This window comes from Aythya ferina, assembly GCF_964211825.1.
Source record: "Aythya ferina genome assembly, chromosome: W".
Taxonomy (NCBI): Eukaryota; Metazoa; Chordata; class Aves; order Anseriformes; family Anatidae; genus Aythya; species Aythya ferina.
In genome coordinates, this window is record NC_140313.1 from 8362038 (window position 1) to 8387353 (window position 25316).

General features: G+C 47.7%; 1 protein-coding gene and 1 long non-coding RNA gene across 3 annotated transcripts in view; one reads left to right on the forward strand and one right to left on the reverse strand.

Annotated features, from left to right (window-relative positions):
• Window positions 1-6683: 6683 nt before the first annotated feature.
• LOC311426452 overlaps window positions 6684-25316 on the reverse strand; it is a 31870-nt gene continuing 13237 nt past the window's right edge. The window contains exon 2 of the long non-coding RNA XR_014686770.1: window positions 6684-6841. This is a non-coding gene — a long non-coding RNA (uncharacterized lncRNA). The remainder of the gene's footprint in view (window positions 6842-25316) is intronic.
• On the forward strand, window positions 21604-25188 carry LOC311426351 (adenosine 5'-monophosphoramidase HINT1-like). 2 transcript variants are annotated; one of them, XM_084502806.1, is made up of 3 exons: window positions 21604-21800; window positions 24033-24138; window positions 24843-25188. In XM_084502806.1, the coding sequence occupies exons 1-3, from the start codon at window positions 21655-21657 to the stop codon at window positions 25095-25097; spliced, it is 507 nt and encodes a 168-aa protein (XP_084358932.1). In that variant the 5' UTR covers window positions 21604-21654; the 3' UTR covers window positions 25098-25188. The 2 variants fall into 2 exon arrangements, with proteins under 2 accessions (XP_084358932.1, XP_084358933.1); XM_084502807.1 differs by lacking the exon at window positions 21604-21800 and adding an exon at window positions 21958-23364.

Below are 25316 nucleotides of genomic sequence, written 5' to 3' on the forward strand. Positions count from 1 at the left end.
GGAAAACAAACCAAACAAACGAAACTGGAGAAAATAGGGGCTAAGTTAGAACAAGGAAAATGGACGCTGCCAGACAGGCGAGAGATACTGCCAAAAGCTTACGCGAAGCAAATATTGGGACGTTTGCATGCACAAACACATTGGGGTACACAGGTGTTAACTGATCATTTGCTAAAACAGTTTGGTTACATGTTTTTTTTTTGTTTTTTTTTTTTTGAAATAGCAAAGCAAATTACACCACGTTGCTTACCTTGTCAGAAGATAAATAAGAAAGTGTTTCGACAAGCAGCCACGGGAGGGAGAAAAACAGCTTATGGGCCTTCCGAGAGAGTACAAGTTGATTTCACTGAATTGCCCAAGGTAGGGAGGATAAAATATCTATTGGTAATAGTAGATCATTTAACGCAATGGGTAGAAGCTTATCCCGTAGCATGAGCTACGGCACAAATGGTGGTAAAAATTCTATTAGAACACCTGATACCTAAATATGGGATAATCCAGTACATTGACTCTGCTCAGGACACACAGCTTACTTCTAAAATAATAAAAGTATTCTGTCAATCATTGGGTATTCAGTGGCACCCACAAAGCTCAGGGAAAGTAGAAATCATTTAATTGAATCAAACAATAAAACAACAATTGGCTAAATCAATGATCGAGACACAAATGCCCTGGATGAAATGCTTACCATTGGCACTTCTAAGCATAAGAACTAAACCACACAGTGAGACTGGATTATCGCCATATGAAATGTTATATGGTATGCCTTATTCTCAAGGGATGCCTCTAGGCAACAATGTAGTTGAGGGTCGTAGCATCCGGAAATATATAATTACTATTGGAAGGAGATTACAAGAGCTAAGAGAAATTGGAGTGATGGCTCAAACACCACCTTTAGGATTTGCTATTCATAAGATAGAACCAGGAGACAAGGTCTTAATAAAAACCTGGAGGGAAGAATCATTGAACCCCCGATGGGAGGGACCGTACCTTGTTTTACTTACTACTGAAACAGCTGTGAGAACAGCAGAAAGGGGTTGGACCCGCACATCCAGAATAAAAGGACCAGTAACTACCGAAACTTGGAGGGTTGAGTCCGCTCCTGGGGAACTGAAACTAAAGCTAAAGGAGAACTAATGTTCTGGCAGTGACGCTCTGCATGAATTAAGGACGCCAAATAAGGGGGACAAGCCTAAAGGGAGGAAAGGGAGAAGGCAAGACCGGGGCAGGACCCTCCACTGCGTTGTGCATGGTCTACCGAGGGAGGCAACCCCTATGGGTATTGACTGCCGAGTGAGAGGGCCTCGACCGGACTTCACCCACGCTAGGGTTAGGTTGTCCCGAGAAAATAACATAAGAACCTTTTTTTTAAACCCATATAAAATTGTGATTTGTTTTCCAGGAGCTGGATCACGCCGACAGGCTGAACTGAATGGTAACACAAGCCCCAATCGACCCTGAAAGCGGGCCCAACCCCTTGATTGAAGGCGTCTTCCCTATTATGATCTGTGAGGAATGTTTTAACCATTCGTGTCAATGGAGAGCTTGAAGGAAAATGTATTCGTATGTTCTTTCCTTGAAGTCTCTGATACCTGGGGGTTTCAGAACAACTGCTAACTGTTCTGGCTTCTGAACGGGACACTATGCAAGCCCCTGATATCTGGCCAGGAGATTAAGGAGAAGGGAAAAGCTGAAGGACGGCTAAAAGACAAAGCTCGCAGGGAACGCTGTGCAAGCTTTTGACATGCAGCCAAGGAGTACAAAGAAGAAGGACAAGAAAAAAAAAGCCGGAGAGGAAGACTATGAGGCTTCATCATGGAAGACCCCCAGAGGGACCACCAGAGACTGATACGCATGCTCCAGTAGGAGGGTTCAGATTCCAGAAGTAATTATAATAACTCCGTTGTGTTTTTTTTTTTTTTTAGAAATAGTAATGAATATGTATTAGTCTAGGAGCATAAAAAATCAGCATCTTGATGTAACGGGTGTGCGACTAGGTGGAGCGGAGACTCCCGGCGCACCCAGCGCTGTTTGCTTACCTCTATTCTTTTAATAAATTGTAAACTTTGATTATAGTCCTCTTTTGGGACTGAGCTATTTATAACAACTTGGGGGCTCGTCCGGGATGGTTTTGGTTCCTGGATTTTAATCTAGGAGAGGCGCCCCACCATTTGGTGGCTCCTGTCCGGAACCAATGCCATTTGAACCTGAATAAAGGTAAGCAAAGATTTTGTTTTTGTTATGAGCTCCCTTGCCGGCTGCAGCATTGTTTTTGCCCGTAATTCTGCGCGCGAAGATCTGGACGAAGACGACAGAGTCGTAAGTGTTTAAGGCGTATACCGTTCGGTTGGGTGGGATTCGGTTGCCTGCGTGTGTGTAAGAGTGTGACTGAGACGGAACGTAGTTCCGAAGCGAGCGCGGAGGTCTTCTAACCGATAAGCAAATATTGGGACGTTTGCATGCGCAAACACATTGGGGTACACAGGTGTTAAGTGATCATTTACTAAAAGAATTTGGTTGCATTGTTGGTTTTTTTTGTTTTTTTTTTAAATAGCAAAGCCAATTACACCACGTTGCTTACCTTGTCAGAAGATAAATAAGAAAGTGTTTCGACAAGCAGCCACGGGAGGGAGAAAAACAGCTTATGGGCCTTCCGAGAGAGTACAAGTTGATTTCACTGAATTGCCCAAGGTAGGGAGGATAAAGTATTTATTGGTAATAGTAGATCATTTAATGCAATGGGTAGAAGCTTATCCCGTAGCACGAGCTACGGCACAAATGGTGGCAAAAATTTTATTAGAACACCTGATACCTAGATATGGAATAATACAGTACATTGATTCTGATCAGGGCACACACTTTACTTCTAAAATAATAAGATTATTATGTCAATCATTGGGTATTCAGTGGGAATATTCTAAGTGGTATTGGAATATTCTAAGTGGTATTCTTTATCTGCTAGATTATTTCCTCTGGTGTGGTAATCTAATTAGGTATTCAGTGGGAAAATTCTAAGGAGAATCTCCATCCTTTACTGGATGCGGGGGGGAAACCTTGTTACAAAAGATGAGGAAAAGGTGGAGGTGCTTATGCCTTCTTTGCCTCAGTCTTTAGCGGCAATACCGGTTGTTCTCTGGATACCCAGTACCCTGAGCTGGCAGAAGGGGATGGGGGGCTGAATGTGGCCCTCACTATCCACGAAGAAATGGTTGGTGACCTGGTACGGCACTTGGATGCGCGCAAGTCGATGTGGCCGGATGGGATCCACCCGAGGGTACTGAGAGAACTGGCATTGGAGCTGGCCAAGGCGCTTACCATCATTTATCAACAGTCCTGGCTATTGGGGGAGGTCCCAGTTGACTGGCGGCTAGGAAATGTGACGCCCATCTACAAGAAGGGCCGTAGGGCAGACCCGGGCAACTATAGGCCTGTCAGTTTGACCTCAGTGCCAGGGAAGCTCATGGAGCAGATTATCTTGAGAGCCATCACGCGGCACTTGCAGGGCAAGCAGGCGATCAGGCCCAGTCAGCATGGGTTTCTGAAAGGCAGGTCCTGCTTGACGAGCCTGATCTCCTTCTATGACAAAGTGACGCGCTTGGTGGATGAGGGAAAGGCTGTGCATGTGGTCTACCTTGACTTCAGCAAGGCTTTTGACACCGTTTCCCACAGCATTCTCCTCAAGAAACTGGCTGCTCTTGGCTTGGACTGGCGCACGCTTCGTAGGGTTAGAAACTGGCTGGATAGCCGGGCCCAAAGAGTCGTGGTAAATGGAGTCAAATCCAGTTGGAGGCCGGTTACTAGTGGTGTTCCCCAGGGCTCGGTGCTGGGGCCAGTCCTCTTTAATATCTTCATCGATGATCTGGATGAGGGCATTGAGTGTACCCTCAGTAAGTTCGCAGATGACACCAAGCTAGGCGCGTGTGTCGATCTGCTCGAGGGTAGGAAGGCTCTGCAGGAGGATCTGGATAGGCTGGACTGATGGGCTGAGGTCAACTGCATGAAGTTCAACAAGGCCAAGTGCCGGGTCCTGCACCTGGGGCGCAATAACCCCAAGCAGAGCTACAGGCTGGGAGAGGAATGGTTGGAAAGCTGCCAGGCGGAGAAGGACCTGGGAGTATTGGTTGATAGTCGGCTGAATATGAGCCAGCAGTGTGCTCAGGTGGCCAAGAAGGCCAACGGCATCCTGGCTTGTATAAGAAGCAGTGTGGCCAGCAGGGCTAGGGAAGTGATCGTCCCCCTGTACTCGGCTCTGGTGAGGCCGCACCTCGAGTACTGTGTTCAGTTTTGGGCCCCTCGCTACAAGAAGGACATCGAGGCGCTTGAGCGAGTCCAGAGAAGGGCGACGAAGCTGGTGAGGGGTCTGGAGAACAAGTCCTACGAGGAGCGGCTGAGGGAGCTGGGCTTGTTCAGCCTGGAGAAGAGGAGGCTCAGGGGCGACCTTATCGCTCTCTATAGGTACCTCAAGGGAGGCTGTAGCGAGGTGGGGGTTGGTCTGTTCTCCCATGTGCCTGGTGACAGGACGAGGGGGAACGGGCTAAAGTTGCGCCAGGGGAGTTTTAGGTTGGATGTTAGGAAGAACTTCTTTACCGAAAGGGTTGTTAGACATTGGAACAGGCTGCCCAGGGAAGTGGTGGAGTCACCATCCCTGGAAGTCTTTAAAAGACGTTTAGATGTAGAGCTTAGGGATATGGTTTAGAGGGGACTGTTAGTGTTAGGTCAGAGGTTGGACGCGATGATCTTGAGGTCTCTTCCAACCTAGAAATTCTGTGATTCTGTGAATATCATACTCCGTGGCACCCACAAAGCTCAGGGAAAGTAGAAAGATTGAATCAAACAATAAAACAACAATTGGCTAAATCAATGATCGAGACACAAATGCCCTGGATGAAATGCTTACCATTGGCACTTCTAAACATAAGAACTAAACCACACAGTGAGACTGGATTATCGCCATATGAAATGTTATATGGTATGCCTTATTCTCAAGGGATGCCTCTAGGCAACAATGTAGTTGAGGGTCGTAGCATCCAGAAATATATAATTACTATTGGAAGGAGATTACAAGAGCTAAGAGAAATTGGAGTGATGGCTCAAACACCACCTTTAGGATTTGCTATTCATAAGATAGAACCAGGAGACAAGGTCTTAATAAAAACCTGGAGGGAAGAATCATTGAACCCCCGATGGGAGGGACCGTACCTTGTTTTACTTACTACTGAAACAGCTGTGAGAACAGCAGAAAGGGGTTGGACCCATGCATCCAGAATAAAAGGACCAGTAACTACCGAAACTTGGAGGGTTGAGTCCGCTCCTGGGGAACTGAAATTAAAGCTAAAGAAGAACTAATGTTCTGGCAATAAGGCTCTGCATAAATTAAGGATGCCAGAAGAAGGGGACAAGCCTGAAGGGAAGAAAGGGAGAAGGCAAGACCAGGGCAGGACTCTCCACTGCAGTGTGTATGGTCTACCGAGGGAGGCAACCCCTACGGGTATTGACTGCCGAGTGAGAGGGCCTCGACCGGACTTCTCCCGCACTAAAGCCAGGTTGTCCCAGGAAAAAGAAACAAACAAGCAAGCAAAGATATGTGTATATAATAAATAAGATTTTTTTTTTTAACCTATTGTAATTAGTTTCCCAGGAGCTGGATCACCCTCAAAGGCTGAACAGTAACCCAAGCTCAAATAGATCCTGGAAGTGGGCCCAACCCCTTGATTGAAGGCGTTTCTCACACCCCCACGATACCCCCTGGACGACGCAGAAAGATGTTATACTTCCTGGTACTATTTTTACAAGGGCAATTAAGCCATGGGAATAACTTTTTCATTCTGGGGGAGGAAGTGGCCAAGGCTTTTAACCTTAGCAATTGCTGGGTTTGTGGGGGACCAGGGGGAGCTGAAAGTTGGCCCTGGGTAGCTGGCCCGGTTGAACCTAAGCGGTGGGTTAGTAATTTGAGTGAAGTTCATAATGGTACACAATTCTGGAAAGAGGAAGAAGGCCCGTGGCAATTGCACTCGTCAGAGAAAGGTATATACTGTTTAAACAGAACAGGAACAGTAAAGGTGGGAAAAAGCGTTTGTAAATGGGCTCATCCTGAATGTGGACCTATAAACTGTACAGCAAGTAAAGGAAATGGAATGCTAGGCATGTCCAGCTGAAAAACGGGACTTGGCTGAAATGCTCATATAAGAAAGTTTTTGGACCTGGATGTGAAGCCATGGCAAGAGCACAATCAAAGGGACAATTCGACGTTCAAATCCTGAGTTGTCAGCGTGATAACGCCACTAGGGAGCAGCATGTGGTAAGAGTCTACCGCTGGAGGTGGCAAAATGAGCATGGGACACAAGTGTTCTTTAAACATTTCTGGTCAGCTCGTAATATGACAAGTCGTGAAGGAGAACTTAGTCGTCATTGTGAGTGGGAATCTAGTGCGGGAGCTTGGAGGTGTATATATATATATGAGTACTAATGGGGCAAACATTGTAACAGGACCGCTTGGTAATGGAAACACTTTTATTCCTTGGGGCATGAAAATACAAAGAGAATGGGACGGTCCTTTTCCAAATGGGACGTGGGCTCTAAAGGGACATTATTGGGTGTGTGGCAAACAGGCCTATAAAAGGCTACCAAAGGACTGGTCAGGAATATGCTATGTGGGGTACATAAGGCCCTTGTTCTTTTTATTGTCACAAATACAAGGAAATCACTTAGGAATAAAATTATATGATGATCTGAATAGAGAAAAACGATCTATTGATGCTTCCTTAGCCGGAGGTAGTGCTCAAAAATGGAGAGAAAATGAATGGCCCCCTGAAAGAATCATACAGTATTATGGACCAGCTACCTGGAACCCGAATGAGGTAATATCTGGAGCCCGAGAACCTATTTATAATTTGAATCGAATAATTAGGTTGCAAGCTGTCCTCAAAATAATAACCAATCAAACAGCGACAGCTTTGGATCTTTTAGCTGACCAGTCCACCCAGATGAGGAATGCTATTTTTCAACATAGAATGTTGTTCTGCTATTTACTAGCAGAAGGGGGGGGTGGGGTGTGGAAAACTAAATGATTCTAATTGTTGCTTACAAATTGACGATAATGGGAAAGTGGTTAAACAGATAACAAAAGAAATTAGAAAATTGGCCCACGTCCCAGCACAAACTTGGAAGGGTATGGATTGGGATTTATTTTCATGGCTGCCTGGTGGACCATGGGTTAAAAGGATGTTATTTTTATTTTTATGTGCTGTAATGATGTTATTATTCATACCTTGTATGATACCTTGCTTTACATTATTGATGCGCCGGATGATAAATAGTACATTTGTAATGACTTCATTAAAAAAGGAAGGGGATATGTCAATTATGCTGCTTAAGAATTGGACCTTCCGAGAACGGACTGATGAAATCCAGTTATTAATGACAAAAGTTGAAAAAGAGACACGAATTGAGGATATTAAAAAGAAGATAAGGGATTGTGAGGAATGTTTTAACAATGCGTGTCAATAGAGAGCTTGAAGGAAAATGTATTCGTATGTTCTTTCCTTGAAGTCTCTGATACCTGGGGGTTTCAGAACAACTGCTAACTGTTATGACTTCTGAACGGGACACTATGCAAGCCCCTGATATCTGGCCAGGAGATTAAGGAGAAGGGAAAAGCTGAAGGACGGCTAAAAGACAAAGCTCGCAGGGAACGCTGTGCAAGCTTTTGACATGCAGCCAAGGAGTACAAAGAAGAAGGACAAGAAAAAAAAAGCCGGAGAGGAAGACTATGAGCCTTCATCATGGAAGACCCCCAGAGGGACCACCAGAGACTGATACGCATGCTCCAGTAGGAGGGTTCAGATTCCGGAACTAATTATAACAACTCCGTTGTGGTTTGTTTTTTTTTTAGAAATAGTAATGAATATGTATTGGTCTAGGAGCATAAAAAATCAGCATCTTGATGTAACGGGTGTGCGACTAGGTGGAGCGGAGACTCCCGGCGCACCCAGCGCTGTTTGCTTACCTCTATTCTTTTAATAAATTGTAAACTTTGATTATAGTCCTCTTTTGGGACTGAGCTACTTATAACATGATCCAGCTACGTGGGCAGAAGACGGATCCTGGGGCTATAGGACCCCAATATATATGCTTAATAGAATAATTAGGTTACAAGCTGTAATAGAAATAGTTGTAAATAAAACCGGAGATGCACTTGGATTAATTGCAAAGCAAAATACTAAGATGAGGGCTGCTTTGTATCAAAATCGCTTAGCTTTGGATTATTTGCACAAGAAGAAGTCTGTGGAAAATTTAACCTTAGTAATTGCTGTTTTATAGATTGGTGATGAAGGTGTTTCTTCCTAGTAGCTGGTAGAATGCTATGTTTTGGCTTAGGATGAGAAGAGTGCTGATAACATGCTGATGTTTTAATTGTTGCAGAGCAGTGCTTACACCAAGCCAAGGACGTTTCAGCTTCTCACTCTGTCCTGCCAGCGAGCAGGCTGGGGGTGCAACAAGAGCTGGGAGGAGGGCCAGACTGCCGGTAAGCAAGCTTTAATGGCAACTGTCATAGTGTTTGCAGCTGCTGAGGAATAATTCTAACTGGAATAATAACTGTACATTGTATATTGTATATATAAAAGCCCGGGCATTTTTGTTAAAGTATTCTTTTATTCATATGTTAATATGTAAATATGTAAATATAAGAACTGCCATTGAGGTGTATGTCTAAGGGAACAAAATTTGCCCAGGCATATCATCGGCTCATCAGGTTTAAATGTCCTCAGTGTAATTGTCAACAGGCAGTTAATTTACAGTGGTTTGATTTTATTTGTGTATCTATATATTGTGAATTTTGGAGGGATTGGGATTGACTAGTAAAGAGCTTCTAGGAAAACAGTGGAATATTAACCACTGTAGATTACAATAGGAAATGTTCAAAGCAAAGAAACCCCGAGGAAAAGCCCCCTAGGGTGTATACTAACACATTGGAGGGATATAGTGGGGTGAGAGGGTACAGAAAGTAAAAGAACTCTTATCAAATATTGTAATCAATGGTGGCCACTTTATAAACTAGAGGATGGAGCGGAGTGGCCCCTAAATGGAACTATTAATTATAACACCATATTACAGTTAATGTTGTTTTTGTGGAAAGAAGGAAAATGGGATGAAATATGGTATATTGATTGATATGTTGTTTCAGTATCTTGGAGGGAAAAGGTATGGAATTAAGTTGGACTCAGAATGAGCCTTTGGTGCTGGTATTAGAAAAGTACGGGCTGGAGAAAGATAAAGGAAGTGTTAAAAGGGTTGCTGAAGGTGTTAAAGGTGTGGCATGTAATATTTAACAGAGCTGTTTGAAATTGAATGAGCAGGGAAAGGTGATGTAGGCATTATCTAAGTAACGGTCTAGAAGTTTTGGTATATTTGCATATTTGCTGTGGTGTTTGTTCAGTTTCCCAAGCATCGGGGGGGGGGGAGCAGCCTGCTCCACCAGGGGCCTCTCCAGCGGCCGCAGGGGGGCTTCGGCTCCAGCGCCTGGAGCGCCTCCTCCCCCTCCTTCTGCACTGACTTTGGTGTCTGCGGGGGGGTTTCTCGCTCTCCCAACTGCTGTTAAGCAGCAGGTTTTTGTTTGTTTCTTTGTTTGTTTGTTTTCGTGGATGTGCTCTCACAGAGGCACGGACTGTGTTGCTCATGGCTTGGCTCTGGGCAGCAGTGGGCCCCTTTGGGGCCAGATGAAATCGTCCCTTATCTACCACGGGGAGGTTTCTGGGTTTTTCTCACGGGGGCTGCCACTGCAGTTTCCCACTCCCACACCCCTCACACCCCCCCCCCGAACCTTGCCATCAAACCCAATACACTGGGGAACAGCTAAGTCATTACTGACTTGTAAAGCATCAGGGATTAAATTAACTAATGAAACCCTAAATGTGATGGGGGTAGAAGGTACTGGGATAACAGTGCCATTTTTGGGGAATACTAAGCTGAGACCAGGGGATAAAATGATCACTGGGCAATTATTGTATGTATCCAAGGCAGAAACTAACTTGTTGGGAAGGGATTTGATGATTAAATTGGGCATTCAAATAGTAAATTGTTAGACTGGAATAACAGTGTTATTAATGGAGTGCTCTCAGGCCCTGAGAGCAAACGTATATTCACCTCTGACTGGAAAGACCCTGAAATGGGGGTGGAAGCAACAATATAGGTGGACAATTTTACCTCAGGGGTTTACAGGGCCACCTATCTATTTGGGTAAATTCTAAAAAAGGTTTTGGAGCAATTACAACCTCCCAAGGAGGTATTAACGTTACAAATATGTGGATCATTTTAAGGAAAATCGATACTCCCTGATGGGAGAGAAATGCTGAATAAAGTGATAATGAGGCAAATATTAACTGTTTTACATCAGAAGAGTCACTGGGAGGTGCAAGCAATGTGTGATGTTGTTCTAAGAAAGCATGTCTGCGTAGGAATATATACTTTAGGGAAGCACGCATGCAGAGGATGTACTATGTGTCAAAAGGTAAATAAAAAGGTCTTCTGTAACCTATCTTGAGGGGGACGGGAGCCAGGGCTTTGACCTTTCCAAAATATACAGGTAGACTTTACTGAGTTACTTGTTTGTCCTAATTGACCACGTGACTGAATGGGTGTAAAGCTTTACTGCAAGGATTAAAGCAGGCCTTAGAGATTGAGTGGGTTTTTCACAGCCCCTGGCACCCCTCCTCTTCTGGAAAGGTAGAGCGAATGAATGGTGAAATTAAGAAACAACTAACAAAACTTATGCTGGAAACTAAGGCTTCTTGGGTAAAATGCTTACCCCTTGCACTGTTAAACATATGGACGCAGTCCAGAACTGATGTAGGAATTTCTCCTTTTGAAATGCTATATGGTATGCCCTATGACTTGGAATTGCCACTTGATCACCCTCAATTCTAATTAAGACTTGGAAAGAGACTTTTTTTAACACCACGATGGGGAAGGCCCCTATGTTGTTTTGCTTACTACAGAAACAGCCGTCCGGACTGCGGAGAAAGGATGGACACGTGCCAGCCGTGTTAAAGGACCCATCTGTGACAAGAAGTGGGAGATCGCTCCAGGAAACAAAGACCTGAAGCTCACATTGCGACGAACTCGATAGGTACCGTGGGTTAAGGTAGAGGCTCTCCCCTGAAGAACACTACTGCTGCCGAGAAGAACTAAAACCTCGTAGTTGGCTGCAACCCAACTGACGAGTGAGGCAGAGGAGTGAATAAGTGGGGAAAGACATGGGCCTCAGCCATTCCTATCGGTATTTGGGGGTTCTCGCAGTGATTTCATCCTGCGTAGCGACTCAACACCACCCCCACCAACCTTTTAAATGGACTTTAAGTCGATTCGAAGATCAACAGGTTATTGCAACCCAGATAACATCGGGGGGGGGGCCAAGCTTTACTTCTACACTATGTCAGCTGATCTCGAGGCCCCGATGCTGGGAATATATGGGATTTTATTTCTGCCCAAGTTCTAACCTGGGAAGGGGGTACTGTAAATGCCTGAACGTGTATTATTGTGCATACCGGGGGTGTGAAACCATTGCTACAGACTGGACACTCGGGGCTGGTCGGGATAAATTCTTACAAGTGGGATATGGGCTGCAAGCTTGTAACCGACTATTGGATCCCCGTTGCAGGTGGTGAGGGCATGGTATAGGGTATACAGGAACCTTCCACGGAAATAAAGAAATTTGCAAGGTTCTATATATAAATCTAACAAACTCGGACGATACTAGCTGGGTACTAGGAAAAATGTCAGATTTTACGAACACGGAACAGATAGGGGAGGACTCATACTAATAAAGAAGGGAAAACCCGAGACTTCCAAGGTAGTCGGGCCTAATAAAGAGTTACTAGGGGAAGGTTTGGTTGTCCAGACTGTAAATATACCTGGGACTGCCCAACCTACTACAGTGTTTTCTAGTAAGTTGACAGAGTTATCCTTTCCCACACTGCTTCCAAACACTGTGGAAAAAAAAAAAAAAAGGGGTCGTACCCGAGAGTAGTATGTGGAAAGTTATAAATGCTAGTTTCCAGGTACTAAATCAAACTAATCCTGAGATAACTGAAGGGTGCTGGCTATGTGTAAGTGTTAAGCCCCCATATTATGAAGCTATAGGAGATATGGGGAGGTCTGAATATTCAAATGAGTTAAATCCTTCCAAATGCAGTTGGGGTCAGGAAATCGGGATAACTTTGACTCAAGTTACGGGAAAAGGTAGATGTATCGGCACAGTTCCAAGAGATAAAAATGATCTGTGCCATGTCACTGAAAAAATGGACCAAACACACAAATGGTTAATTCCTGCAAATAACACTAGGTGGGTATGTTCATCGTTAGGAGTCACTCCTTGCATATCTTTAAAATTGTTTAGCACATCTCATGATTTTTGTGTACAGGTGGTCATTATACCAAGGATTCTATACCACACTGAAGAGTATATGTATACCCATCACACAGTGGCTGAATACCATCTGGTAAAGAGGGAGCCTATTACGGCCGTCACCTTAGCCACTTTAATGGCTCTCGGGGCTGCAGGTGCAGGAACTGGAATTGCTTCCCTGATAAAACAAAGCCAGGAATTTACTTCTCTACGCATTGCCGTAGATGAGGATCTGGCCCGTATAGAGCAGTCAATAACAGCTCTGGAAAAATCGGTTAGGTCATTATCCGAAGTGGTACTCCAAAACCGTAGAGGGTTGGATTTGATTTTCTTACAACAAGGAGGACTGTGTGCAGCCCTGTCCTGGTTTCAGTTAGAACAGAATTAATTTTCTTCCTAGTAGCTGGTGGAATGCTGTGTTTTGGCTTAGGATGAGAAGAGTGCTGATAACACCCCGATGTTTTAATTGTTGCAGAGCAGTGCTTATACCAAGCCAAGGACATCTCAGCCTTTTGCTCTGTCCTGCCAACAGGCAGGCTGGGGGTGCAGTAAGAGCTGGGAGGGGACAGACCCAGGACAGGTGACCCAAACTAGCCAAAGGGGTATTCCATACCATCTGACGTCATGCTAAACAATATATAGGGGTGGCTAGCCGGGGGGAGGGGGCCGGACTGCTCAGGGTTAGGCTGGGCATCGGTCAGCGGGTGGTGAGCAATTGCATTGTGCATCACTTGTTTGTACATATTATTATTACTTTCCTATTATCACCATTGTATTATTATTATTATTATTATTATTATTGTTATTATTATTTTGTTATTATTACTTTTCTGTCTTATTAAACTGTCTTTATCTCAACTCACGGGCTTCACTTTCCATTTCTCTCCCCCATCCCAGAGAGGGAGGGGGGAGGGTGAGCGAACGGCTGCGTGGTGTTTAGCTGCCGGCCAGGTTAAACCACGACAGTCTTTTTGGCGCCTAACGTGGGGCTCGAAAGGTTGAGATAACGGCAGATCTGACCAGAGTGTGTTAAACTAAAATTGGTGTAAGTATTAGACCTGCTTAATAGTCACTTGTCATAATGCTGATTGCTTTAATCTCAACTCTGCTGCGCCTGTTTTCCAAATTGAGTATTATAGTACATTATTTTCCATATTTGCTCTCTGTCATGTTGTTTATCCTCTCCGGGCCCTGGTTTCAGATCATTATGGTACTGAGTGTTGTAGCAATGGCTTATGAGACGATGAGATATCTGGTCATGACTCTAACTTGGTATTTGTACTCAGTAACATCGTCGACTCTGTATTTTGGAAACTGTATCTTGGAAACTATTAGCAATTATACCTATTGTTTTTCTCCATTAGGGAGTCAATCTGTGGAGGGGAAAGGAGAAGATATTTTTTCTTACTTAATTACTCTCCCTTTCTCCTTCACCACCCCTGTATCCTCCTGGATCACTCTCCCTTCCTCCTTCACCACCCTCTTACCCTCCGAGCTTGCTACAATAGCTCTCCAAGATATTGAATATCCTTGGGATACTCAGACCAGCATAGTCCTGTTGTTCTGCCTCCTGAATGCACTTCAGGTTCTGCTTAAACAACTACTTAGGAAGCTCATCCGGAGATCTGCCCGGAGGCAGTATAGTTGTGGGTGGCAGGGAGTATGGGAGGATATGGGCAGGCATCTAGAGCAGTTGGCACCCCCAGTGTTTTGGAAATTCACCCCTGAACAACTGCAAAATCCTCAAAAACTGGCAGAATGCTTGAGAAAAAGGTGTCATGATTCTGGCAGTTCCAAAGTAACACAAATCATTGTAACATGCTGGGGCCTGGCTCATGCCTATCGAGCTGCCATTGATACTTCTATCAACTTAGTGACAGACCCTGCAGCCACTCCAAGCCCTGTGACAGATCCAACGGCCACTGTGACCCCTACGGTGGACTCTGCAGCCGCTCCAGACCCAGCTCCTGCAGCCGCTCCAGACCCAGCTCCTGCAGCCGCTCCAGACCCAGCTCCTGCAGCCGCTCCAGTCCCAGCTCCTGCAGCCGCTCCAGTCCCAGCTCCTGCAGCCGCTCCAGTCCCAGCTCCTGCAGCCGCTCCAGTCCCAGCTCCTGCAGCCGCTCCAGTCCCAGCTCCTGCAGCCGCTCCAGTCCCAGCTCCTGCAGCCGCTCCAGTCCCAGCTCCTGCAGCCGCTCCAGTCCCAGCTCCTGCAGCCGCTCCAGTCCCAGCTCCTGCAGCCGCTTCAGTCCCAGCTCCTGCAGCCGCTTCAGTCCCAGCTCCTGCAGCCGTTCCAGTTCCAGCTCCTGCAGCCGCTTCAGTCCCAGCTCCTGCAGCTGCTCCAGTCCCAGCTCCTGCAGCTGCTCCAGTCCCAGCTCCTGCAACTGCTCCAACTTCAGTTCCTGCAGCCACTCCAGCTCCTGTGACTGGGTCAGAGAAAAGAGCTGTAGCAGTGCAAGTTGACCCTGCAGAGGGTATTCCAACCCCTGTGGCAGACCCTGTAACGGGGTCAGAGAAACGAGCTGTAGCAGTGCAAGTTGACCCTGCAGAGGGTATTCCAACCTCTGTGGCAGACCCTGTAACAAGGTCAGAGAAACGAGCAGTAGCAGTGCAAGCTGCCCCTGTAGAGAAGGTGAAAAAATGGTATAGAGATTCAGGTCGTTTAGAACGCAGAGAGTCTTCTGCCAAATCTAGGTATAGAGACAACGGAGACGACGACGACGCTGGGCCATCAAGGGTTCAGGAGGAGGAAGATGAGGATGCCGAAAAATCAACAGTAACTACCCGAAGCCTAAACGAGCGTGAGTTACGAGATGTGCGAAAAGATTTTGGTCACTGTATAGGTGAGCAGCTTGTCACCTGGCTGCTCCGATGCTGGGACTCTGGAGCCAATTGTGTGGAATTAGATGGCAGGGAAGCCAAGCGACTGGGATCCCTTGCTAGAGACGCAGGCATTGACAAAGTAATTGCAGATGGAGCACAATCTCACAGCCTCTGGAGGCGTCTCCTCTCAGCTGTGAGGGAAAGGTATCCCTTCAAGGAAGAACTTTTATGTCTACCAGGCAAGTGGACCACTATGGAGAAGGGAATCCAGTACCTGAGGGAATTAGCCGTACGGGAAGTGATTTATGAGGATCCAGACCTCAGACAAACATCCAAAGATCCAGATGAAGTCAGGTGTACACGACCCATGTGGCGGAAGTTTGTACGGAGTGCACCACCATCATATGCCAGCTCATTGGCAATAATGTCCTGGAAAGAGGATGAGGAACCCACAGTGGATGAAGTGGCTAAACAACTCCGGCAGTACGAAGAAAGTCTCTCTTCTTCCTTACAGGCCTGCGTCTCAGCTGTGGAGAAACTTTCTGGAAAGGTTCACCAACTTGAAGAGAGATTATTCTCCTCCGCACCTGTACAAAGCAGTGTCTCAGCTATCAGGGGTAGGCGTTCATCCACACAAGGAAGACGATATGGTGGGTACTCACCCCGTGCCACCCTGTGGTTTTACTTACGAGACCATGGAGAGGACATGAGAAAATGGGATGGAAAATCTACTGCGACCCTAGAGGCACGGGTACGTGAGTTGCAAAAGAAAACAATCAAGAAAAAGGGATTCTCTGAAAAGTTTGCTGCTCCAACTTCCAGCAGACAGTCCTTCAAACACAGAAATGAAGAAGATTCTGACCAGGATTAGGGGGGCCCTGCCTCCAGCCAGGGGGAGGAAAGGGATAATCGAGTTTATTGGACTGTGTGGATTCGATGGCCTGGCACGTCAGACGCACAGAAGTATAAGGCTTTAGTAGACACCGGTGCACAATGTACTATAATGCCATCGAGATATAAAGGACCAGAGCCCATCTATATTTGTGGAGTGACAGGGGGATCTCAGCAGTTGACTGTATTGGAGGCTGAAGTGAGTCTGACTGGGAATGAGTGGGAAAAGCACCGCATTGTGACTGGCCCGGATTCTCCATGTATCCTTGGCATAGACTATCTTAGAAGAGGATATTGCAAGGACCCAAAAGAGTTCCGGTGGGCTTTTGGTATAGCTGCCTTAGAGACAGAAGGCATTAAACAATTATCTACCTTGCCTGGTCTCTCAGAGGACCCCTCTGTTGTGGGGTTGCTGAGGGTCGAAGAACAGCAAGTGCCAATCGCTACCACAACTGTGCACCGGCGGCAATATCGCACTAACCGAGACTCCCTGATTCCCATCCATAAGCTAATTCGTCAATTGGAAAGCCAAGGAGTGATCAGCAAGACTCATTCACCTTTCAATAGTCCCATATGGCCAGTGCGAAAGTCTAGTGGCGAGTGGAGACTAACAGTGGACTATCGTGGCCTGAACAAAGTGACGCCACCACTGAGTGCTACAGTGCCGGACATGCTGGAACTTCAGTACGAACTTGAATCGAAGGCAGCCAAGTGGTACGCCACAATTGATATCGCTAATGCATTTTTCTCCATCCCTCTAGCAGCAGAGTGCAGGCCACAATTTGCCTTCACTTGGAGGGGAGTCCAATATACTTGGAATCGGCTGCCCCAGGGGTGGAAACACAGCCCTACCATTTGCCATGGGCTGATCCAGTCTGCACTAGAGCAGGGGGAAGCTCCTGAACACCTGCAGTACATCGATGACATTATTGTGTGGGGTGACACAGCAGAGGAAGTTTTTGAGAAAGGGAAGAAAATAGTCCAAATCCTTCTGAAAGCCGGTTTTGCCATAAAACAAAATAAAGTCAAAGGACCTGCACGAGAGATCCAGTTTTTAGGAATAAAATGGCAAGATGGACGTCGTCAAATCCCAATGGACGTGATCAACAAAATAACAGCTATGTCTCCACCAACTAACAAAAAAGAAACACAGACGTTCCTAGGTGTTGTGGGGTTTTGGAGAATGCACATCCCAAATTACAGTCTGATTGTAAACCCACTCTACCAAGTAACCCGTAAGAAGAATGAGTTTGAATGGGGCCCTGAACAACGACAAGCGTTTGAACAAATCAAGCAGGAAATAGTCCATGCAGTAGCCCTTGGGCCTGTTCGAACAGGACCAGATGTAAAGAATGTGCTCTACACTGCAGCTGGGGAGAACGGCCCCACCTGGAGCCTCTGGCAGAAAGAACCTGGGGAAACTCGAGGTCGGCCCCTGGGGTTTTGGAGTCGGGGATACAGAGGATCTGAGGCCCGCTATACTTCAACTGAAAAGGAGATATTGGCAGCATATGAAGGAGTTCGATCTGCTTCGGAGGTGGTCGGTACTGAAGCGCAGCTCCTCCTAGCACCCCGATTGCCGGTACTAGGCTGGATGTTCAAGGGAAGGGTCTCTTCTACACATCATGCAACCGATGCTACGTGGAGCAAGTGGGTTGCACTGATCACTCAGCGGGCTCGAATAGGAAACCCCAGTCGCCCAGGAATATTGGAAGTGATTATGGACTGGCCAGAAGGCAAATACTTTGGGATATCATCAGAGGAGGAGGTGGGTCGTGCTGAAGAAGCCCCACTGTACAACCAGTTACCAGAGAATGAAAAGAAATATGCCCCGTTCACTGATGGGTCCTGTCGTATTGTGGGGAAGCATCGGAGATGGAAGGCTGCTGTATGGAGCCCTACACGACGAGTTGCAGAAGCTGCTGAGGGAGAAGGTGAATCGAGTCAGTTTGCAGAAGTGAAAGCCATTCAGCTGGCTTTAGACATTGCTGAACGAGAAAAATGGCCAGTTCTCTATCTCTACACCGATTCATGGATGGTAGCAAATGCCCTGTGGGGATGGTTACAGCAATGGAAGCAAAACAACTGGCAGCGTAGGGGCAAACCCATCTGGGCTGCTGCTTTGTGGCAAGACATTGCTGCTCGGGTAGAGAACCTGGCTGTGAAAGTACGTCACGTAGATGCTCATGTGCCCAAGAATCGGGCTACTGAAGAACATCAAAACAACCAGCAGGTGGATCAGGCTGCTAAGATTGAAGTAGCTCAGGTGGACCTGGATTGGCAGCATAAAGGTGAATTATTTATAGCCCGATGGGCCCATGACACCTCAGGCCATCAAGGTAGAGATGCAACATACAGATGGGCTCGTGATCGAGGGGTGGACCTGACCATGGACGCTATAGCACAGGTTATTCATGACTGTGAAACGTGCTGCAATCAAGCAAGCCAAACGGTCAAAGCCTCTTTGGTATGGAAGACGATGGCTGAAATATAAATATGGAGAGGCCTGGCAGATTGATTACATCACACTCCCTCAAACTCGCAATGGCAAGCGCCACGTACTTACAATGGTGGAAGCAACCACCGGATGGCTGGAAACATATCCTGTGCCTCATGCCACCGCCCGGAACACTATCCTGGGCCTTGAAAAGCAAGTCCTATGGCGACATGGCACCCCAGAAAGAATAGAGTCAGACAATGGAACTCATTTCCGAAACAACCTTATAGACACTTGGGCCAAAGAACATGGTATTGAGTGGGTGTATCACATCCCCTATCATGCACCAGCCTCCGGGAAAGTTGAACGATACAACGGACTGTTAAAGACTACATTGAAAGCAATGGGCGCTGGGACATTCAAAAATTGGGATACGCATTTGGCAAAGGCCACCTGGTTAATCAATACTAGGGGATCTGCCAACTGAGCTGGACCTGCCCAATCAAACCTGTTACGTACTGTAGATGGGGATAAAGTTCCTGTAGTGCATGTAAGAAATATGCTGGGTAAAACAGTCTGGGCTACTCCCGCCTCAGGAAAAGGCAAACCTATTCGTGGAATTGTTTTCGCTCAGGGACCTGGATACACTTGGTGGGTGATGCAAAAGAACGGAGAGGTCCGGTGTGTACCGCAAGGAGATTTAATACTGGGTGAGAATAGCCCATGAACTGAATTGTACCATGTTAATTACTATATAATACTGTATGTTATCACTACTATGACTACTGTAGGTGACTAATTAGAATGCATGGAAAAGAGTATAACCTGAGCATGACATAAATGGTATGGAATAAGGGGTGGATAGATGTCCTGGTTTCAGTTAGAACAGAATTAATTTTCTTCCTAGTAGCTGGTGGAATGCTGTGTTTTGGCTTAGGATGAGAAGAGTGCTGATAACACCCCGATGTTTTAATTGTTGCAGAGCAGTGCTTATACCAAGCCAAGGACATCTCAGCCTTTTGCTCTGTCCTGCCAACAGGCAGGCTGGGGGTGCAGTAAGAGCTGGGAGGGGACAGACCCAGGACAGGTGACCCAAACTAGCCAAAGGGGTATTCCATACCATCTGACGTCATGCTAAACAATATATAGGGGTGGCTAGCCGGGGGGAGGGGGCCGGACTGCTCGGGGTTAGGCTGGGCATCGGTCAGCGGCTGGTGAGCAATTGCATTGTGCATCACTTGTTTGTACATATTATTATTACTTTCCTATTATCACCATTGTATTATTATTATTATTATTATTATTGTTATTATTATTTTGTTATTATTATTTTCCTGTCTTATTAAACTGTCTTTATCTCAACTCACGGGCTTCACTTTCCATTTCTCTCCCCCATCCCAGAGAGGGAGGGGGGAGGGTGAGCGAACGGCTGCGTGGTGTTTAGCTGCCGGCCAGGTTAAACCACGACAAGCCCTACGTGAAGAATGTTGTGTATATGCAGATCATACTGGGGTGGTAAGAGATACAATGACTAAATTGCGGGAAGGATTAGAAAAACGCAAAAGGGAAAATGAGGCTCGTCAGAATTGGTATGAATCCTGGTTTAATTACTCACCTTGGCTTACTACCCTGCTATCAACCATAGCGGGGCTCTTGTTGTTACTTACATTAGCACTGACTTTTGGACCATGTATATTCAATCGAGCAATCACAGTTGTGAAAAGCCGATTAGAGGCAGCTCATCTTATGCTCATGCATGCTAAGTATGAATCTTTTGAGCAGGAGAAGGATGACGCAGAAACTTTGATGCTCAGCAAGCAAATATTGCAAAACTTCAATGAACAAAATGTTAGAAAAAGAAACTGTGCATCACTTGTTTCATACACGTTATTATTAGTAATACTATTATCATAATGATTGTCTTTATTGTTATTGTTATTATTATTATTTATCTGTCTTTATCTCAACTCACGGGCTTCGCTTTCCCGTTTCCCCGTTTCTCTCCCCATCCCAGAGAGGGAGGGGAGAGGGTGAGCGAACGGCTGTGTGGTGTTTAGCTGCCGGCCGGCTTAAACCACAACAGAAGGAAAAGCTGTAAATGAACTTGTAAAAGAAACGAAGAAAATTGCACGTGCCCCAGTTCAAACTCGCTATGGAATCGATCTAGGAGGATTATCGGGGGGGGGGGGGGGCGGGGGGCGCGCTTTACGGGTGTTGATTGGCTTACTAAAATTGGGATGGTTGTACTGGGGGGATATGTGGAGGATTTAAATAATTCCATGTTTTACCAGCCCAATACACTCGGTTATACAAGGAATGCAAATACCTGCGGTACCTGTTGTGGGAATAGAAACGTTGTTTTTGCAGAGTTCCGCTGTTTAGAGGGAAGGAACGTGGTACTGAGATATGCTTGCAGTGATAAGAAAGCTTAGCAGGCGACCTCGTAAAATGCAGACAACCAGACTCCTTAGGACAATTAGGTGAAAATGGCGGTGTCAAGTCAGATAAGTGAAGAAACATTACCACATCAGATAGATTGTGAACCTGGATTACCCCCTCAGTGGGGAAACGGGGGAGGGTCCTGTCATCAAAAAGCACATAAACTGTGTTTTGGAACTAGTAGGCGCGCTCTCCTGCTTGTGGGGCGCCCGCCATTGCAATCAATCGCGAGTAAATTACTACTTCACTGAGATCCTCGCCTGAGCCTAAGCTATCGGCTACGGAGTGTTTCTCGCCCTCCCTTCCAACCCAAGCCACGCTATGATTCTATGAGCGGAGCGCCTGTTCTGTGGAGCTCGTTTCCCAGCCGTGCAGGGCCCAGATTCCCTCCGCGGAGCCGCCCAGCCCGTTTTCGGGCGCCCACTTCCTCCCTCCCGGTCGGCTCCCTCCGCGCCCCGAGGGCACGCGACCTCCCTGAGCGCCGATAAGCACCGGGTCGACGGGAGCGGAGCCGCCGAGAGGGCGGGGACAAGGGAAGAGGGCAGGCGAGGCAGCCAATCGAGGCGCGGGGGCGGTCGGCGGCGATCTGTCGGCCCAATGAGCGCCGCGGAGGGCCGGGCCGAGTGCGGGAAGCGAGGGGGCGTTGTACCGAGCGGGCGCCGTCATGGCCGACGGGATTGTTAGGGCGCAGGCCGCCTGGCCCGGTGGCGGCGCTGCCGCTGCTTTCGGAGCTTTCGGAGAGGTCGCCTGCAAGGGCAAGGAGGTCCCCGCCAACGTTCTCCGTGAGGATGAGCGGTCGTGGACGAGGAGGTAGCCGCGGCGTTGTTGTGCGAGTCTTTCCTTCCTTTCCTTTCCCTCGGCCGCTCGCAGGCCCTCTGAAACGAGGGCCCGTCGCGGGTCCCGGGAGTGCGGCAGGGCGGGTGGTGGCCTTGCTGCGGGAGGGAGGGACGGACGGACGGACGGTCGGTCGGTCGGTCGGTCGGGGTCTCTCCGGCTCGTGGCGCTCTCTACTGCAGCGCCTCTAAAACGCCGCGCTTCTTCGGTGCCTGCCCCCGGGGTGCCACGGCGCGTACTGGGTCGCCGGCGCAGTCGGTCTCCTTGGGGGTTCGGACTGTATGCATATAGGCAGTGAGCATCGCAGTAGTGACCGTAATCAGTCGTTTCTGCGTAGCAGAAATGCAGGTCTTGATGCGCCTCGTGATAGCGTTCTAGAGACGCCCCGGCTCGGCTGTGCTAGGCTTTGGTTATGGCACCACCCCCACCGCGCACACGAGCGCGCGCTCTCTCCAAAGTGGCTTGTGAAAGGGAAGAATTGCAGCTTTTCCTAGCTTTCTTAAACACCTAGAAACCAGTCAATCCCGCAGGCTGCGAGAGCTTCCCAGCTCTCATTTCCGTGCTGGAGGTGGACCGTGATAAGAGCACGCTGGCAAGGTTCACTGATGCTGGTGCGCCGCAACGTGCTAGGAACTAAGTGAGCAGCTGCTGAGAGTTATGAAAAAATTGCAGATGTTATCTGCAAGGTGTTAACTCTAAGTTAGTGTCCAGCATAACCGTTGTTGCTGTTTTTAAGTTTGAAATGCTAAAGATAGGACAGTTAGGGATTTCCTCTGCTTCTGACGGCAGGGTTTATCTGCAGCGTGGAAAACAGGCCCTTAGTGAAAGGGGCTGCGTTGCCCGCTCTGCGTGCTGACTCGTAGAATGGTTTGGCTTGGAAGGCACCCTTAAAGATCATCTAGCCCAACCCGCCTGCCGCGGTCAGGGACGTGTTTCACTAGATCGGGTTGCTCAAAGCGTTGACGCGTTGCTTGGAACAGCGCTTTCTTAATAGGTCTCGGTAATGTTGCAGCTGCCGCCCGTTTGGAGTATTGGAAGCGTTCAACTGCTCTCCGGAAACCGTGCTTGCGGTAGCGCCCCGCCTTTACGAAAGGGCGCGTTTCCTGTCTCCTTCGTGGTGAAGGCTGCGCGAGGAGTGTGCGTGCGTGTGTGTGTGTGTGTGCGCACGCGCGTCTGTTTTGACTCGGCCGTACTGGCTGCAGCAACGTATGTAACCTGAACGCTGTGCTTGATTGGAGAACCAGGCCGTTAACTTGAGTCTGATGAGTGACTTGAGAGCAGACAACCTACTCTGACCGCTCTTAGTGCGACGCGTTTCCTGGAGGACGAATTAGTTGCAGTTTCTCGCTTGGTCTCAACTTGAGGTGGGGGGAGGGGGCGGGGGCTTAGAACCGCTTTTGGAGCGTAGTTGGCTCTAGCGAATGGTCTTGAATTTGCTTAGCTCGCTGTACCGAAGGCCTGTTTTACGGTTGAGCGATGTTATAGGGAGGAGCGTGAGGAAGGCTTATAATTCTCGATTGTCGTGCAGTGAAAGGCGATGGTGAGTAAGAAGTACAAAGCATCTGTGGAATCGAGTCTTATCGGCAGTGTTTCAGTCGCATCTAAAACAAATAAAAATAGCGGAAGTCGCTAACCTGAAGTACTCGGCTGTCTCGCTGCCCCCATCACCTTGCGCGCTGGATCCTGCTTCTGGCGCCGTATGCAGTTTCTGTCTGCTGGTGATTTGGGGAGTTCCCTCGCAAGTAGTTGCGAGTTGATGGTTTCCTACATGTCGGTGGTATTCGTGTTTCAAAGGTGATGCCTTGGCCTCGGTCTGGGGGTGTCTGACATCGGTCCGGCCGTAACGGGCTAATTTGGAACGTTCCTTCCCCTGAGTACGTGGCGTTCTCGAGGACGGAGAGTTAATACGGCCTCAGCCGGATTACTCCAGGTTCTTTGAAGATGCCTTCCTGCCTCTGGCCGAGGCAATATTTGGACGTAACCAAAGGACAGTTAGCCATTGTTTGCCGCTTGTGTGTCTTGTGCGTAGAAGGTAGAGAACTTTGCCTATTCAAAGCTCGCTTAAGAAGAATCGCTGTTTTGTCGTGCGCGTTTGGGGCGCCTGATAATCTGCTTCGGTAGGACGAGTTCAGTGGGGCACAGTGATTTGCTTAAGCTGTTGCCTTTCTCTGAAGCCGACTAGGTTTTAACTGTTTACTCTTCCTCCAGTGCCTTGCGTTCCGTGATAGTTCGCCTCAGGCTCCAGTGTTTTTTCCTAGTCCTTCCTGAGAAGGCAGTTGTCCGGTTATGTGAAGCAGACGATTCTGGTGGACCCGTGAGTACTGTGGGAGCTTTCTGTTTGCTAGGCTGGCTGTACCTGTAACAGGTTTGTAACTTCCTAGACTCTTTCCCGTCCCCTCTTTTCCTCTGGCTGTTGCAGAGGGGCGCACAGTAGGCTATTTGGGGTTGTCCGATGCTGTAGTCTTTCGCCTCTAGCTTGTAATGGAGTTGAGCTTTTTGACTGAGAGCAGTGATATAAAGCGATGCTCGTCTCCAGCTACGCGCTTGCAGTGCAAAAAGCAGCGTTGTTCCGGCGTGCGGTCTGATGCCCGTTTTCACGGTTTCCGGACAGCGGGGGTGGTGCCTTGACTATGCAGAAGAGGGCTTGGGGTTTGGGCAGGTCAGAGGCGAGGAAAGGGAAAGCTGGTTGAGCGGCGCTTGGGTGTTTGTTTCGCTGTTAGCTATGCAAGTCAAGTTCCAAGGCTCTGTGAGCCCACGCAAGAGAAAAGGCACCGTGAAGCTTTTATTTTCCGCCAGAGTGGCTTACGTTGCCCGAAGCTATGACGGGGGCTTTAAGCCCCAAGACAAATTCAGCTTCTGTGACTGTTTTGTAGTCTGTTACTGTCTAGAGGGTAATTCAAAGAGCGGCGGTTGAATTGTGAAGGATTAGCTAACCGTGTTCTGTGGGTGGTTCTCCGCTCGCGTTCATTCTGTGCGTCGTGGCACAGCACGTTAGGTGACGTTATTTCCTTTTTCCAGCTTCTTGGGCGTTTCGTGGTTGTTGGCAAGAAGTGTGCTGTTAACCTGGACCTGACCAATGGATTCCGGATGGCTGTGAATGCCCACCCTCGGGCCCTTCAGACTATCGTGTACATCTATGTATTCTGGGTGGCGGTCAGTTGGGCCGGCCTCCCGGCTAAGGTTTTTGCACCGCAGGCGTCACTGCACGCGTACGGGTCGCCGCCGAATAGGTTTCATATGTTGCCCATCAGTCTAGCCCCTGTTGAGGTTTGATTTATTATTTTTTTTGGACGGCTGTCTGTGGAGGGTAATAAAGAGCTTTTGAGCAGCATTTGCACAATAAAGATGGAGCATGGGGATATCACCTCTGTCTTGCGTGTCTTACCGATGGAAATAGTTCCGCAAGTTAAAACGGCGTCTCCCTGGAGCGCACGTGCGCAGAATGTTTTGGTCCGTTGACAGTGTCGTGTAGGTGGTGGTTTGCCCATTCAT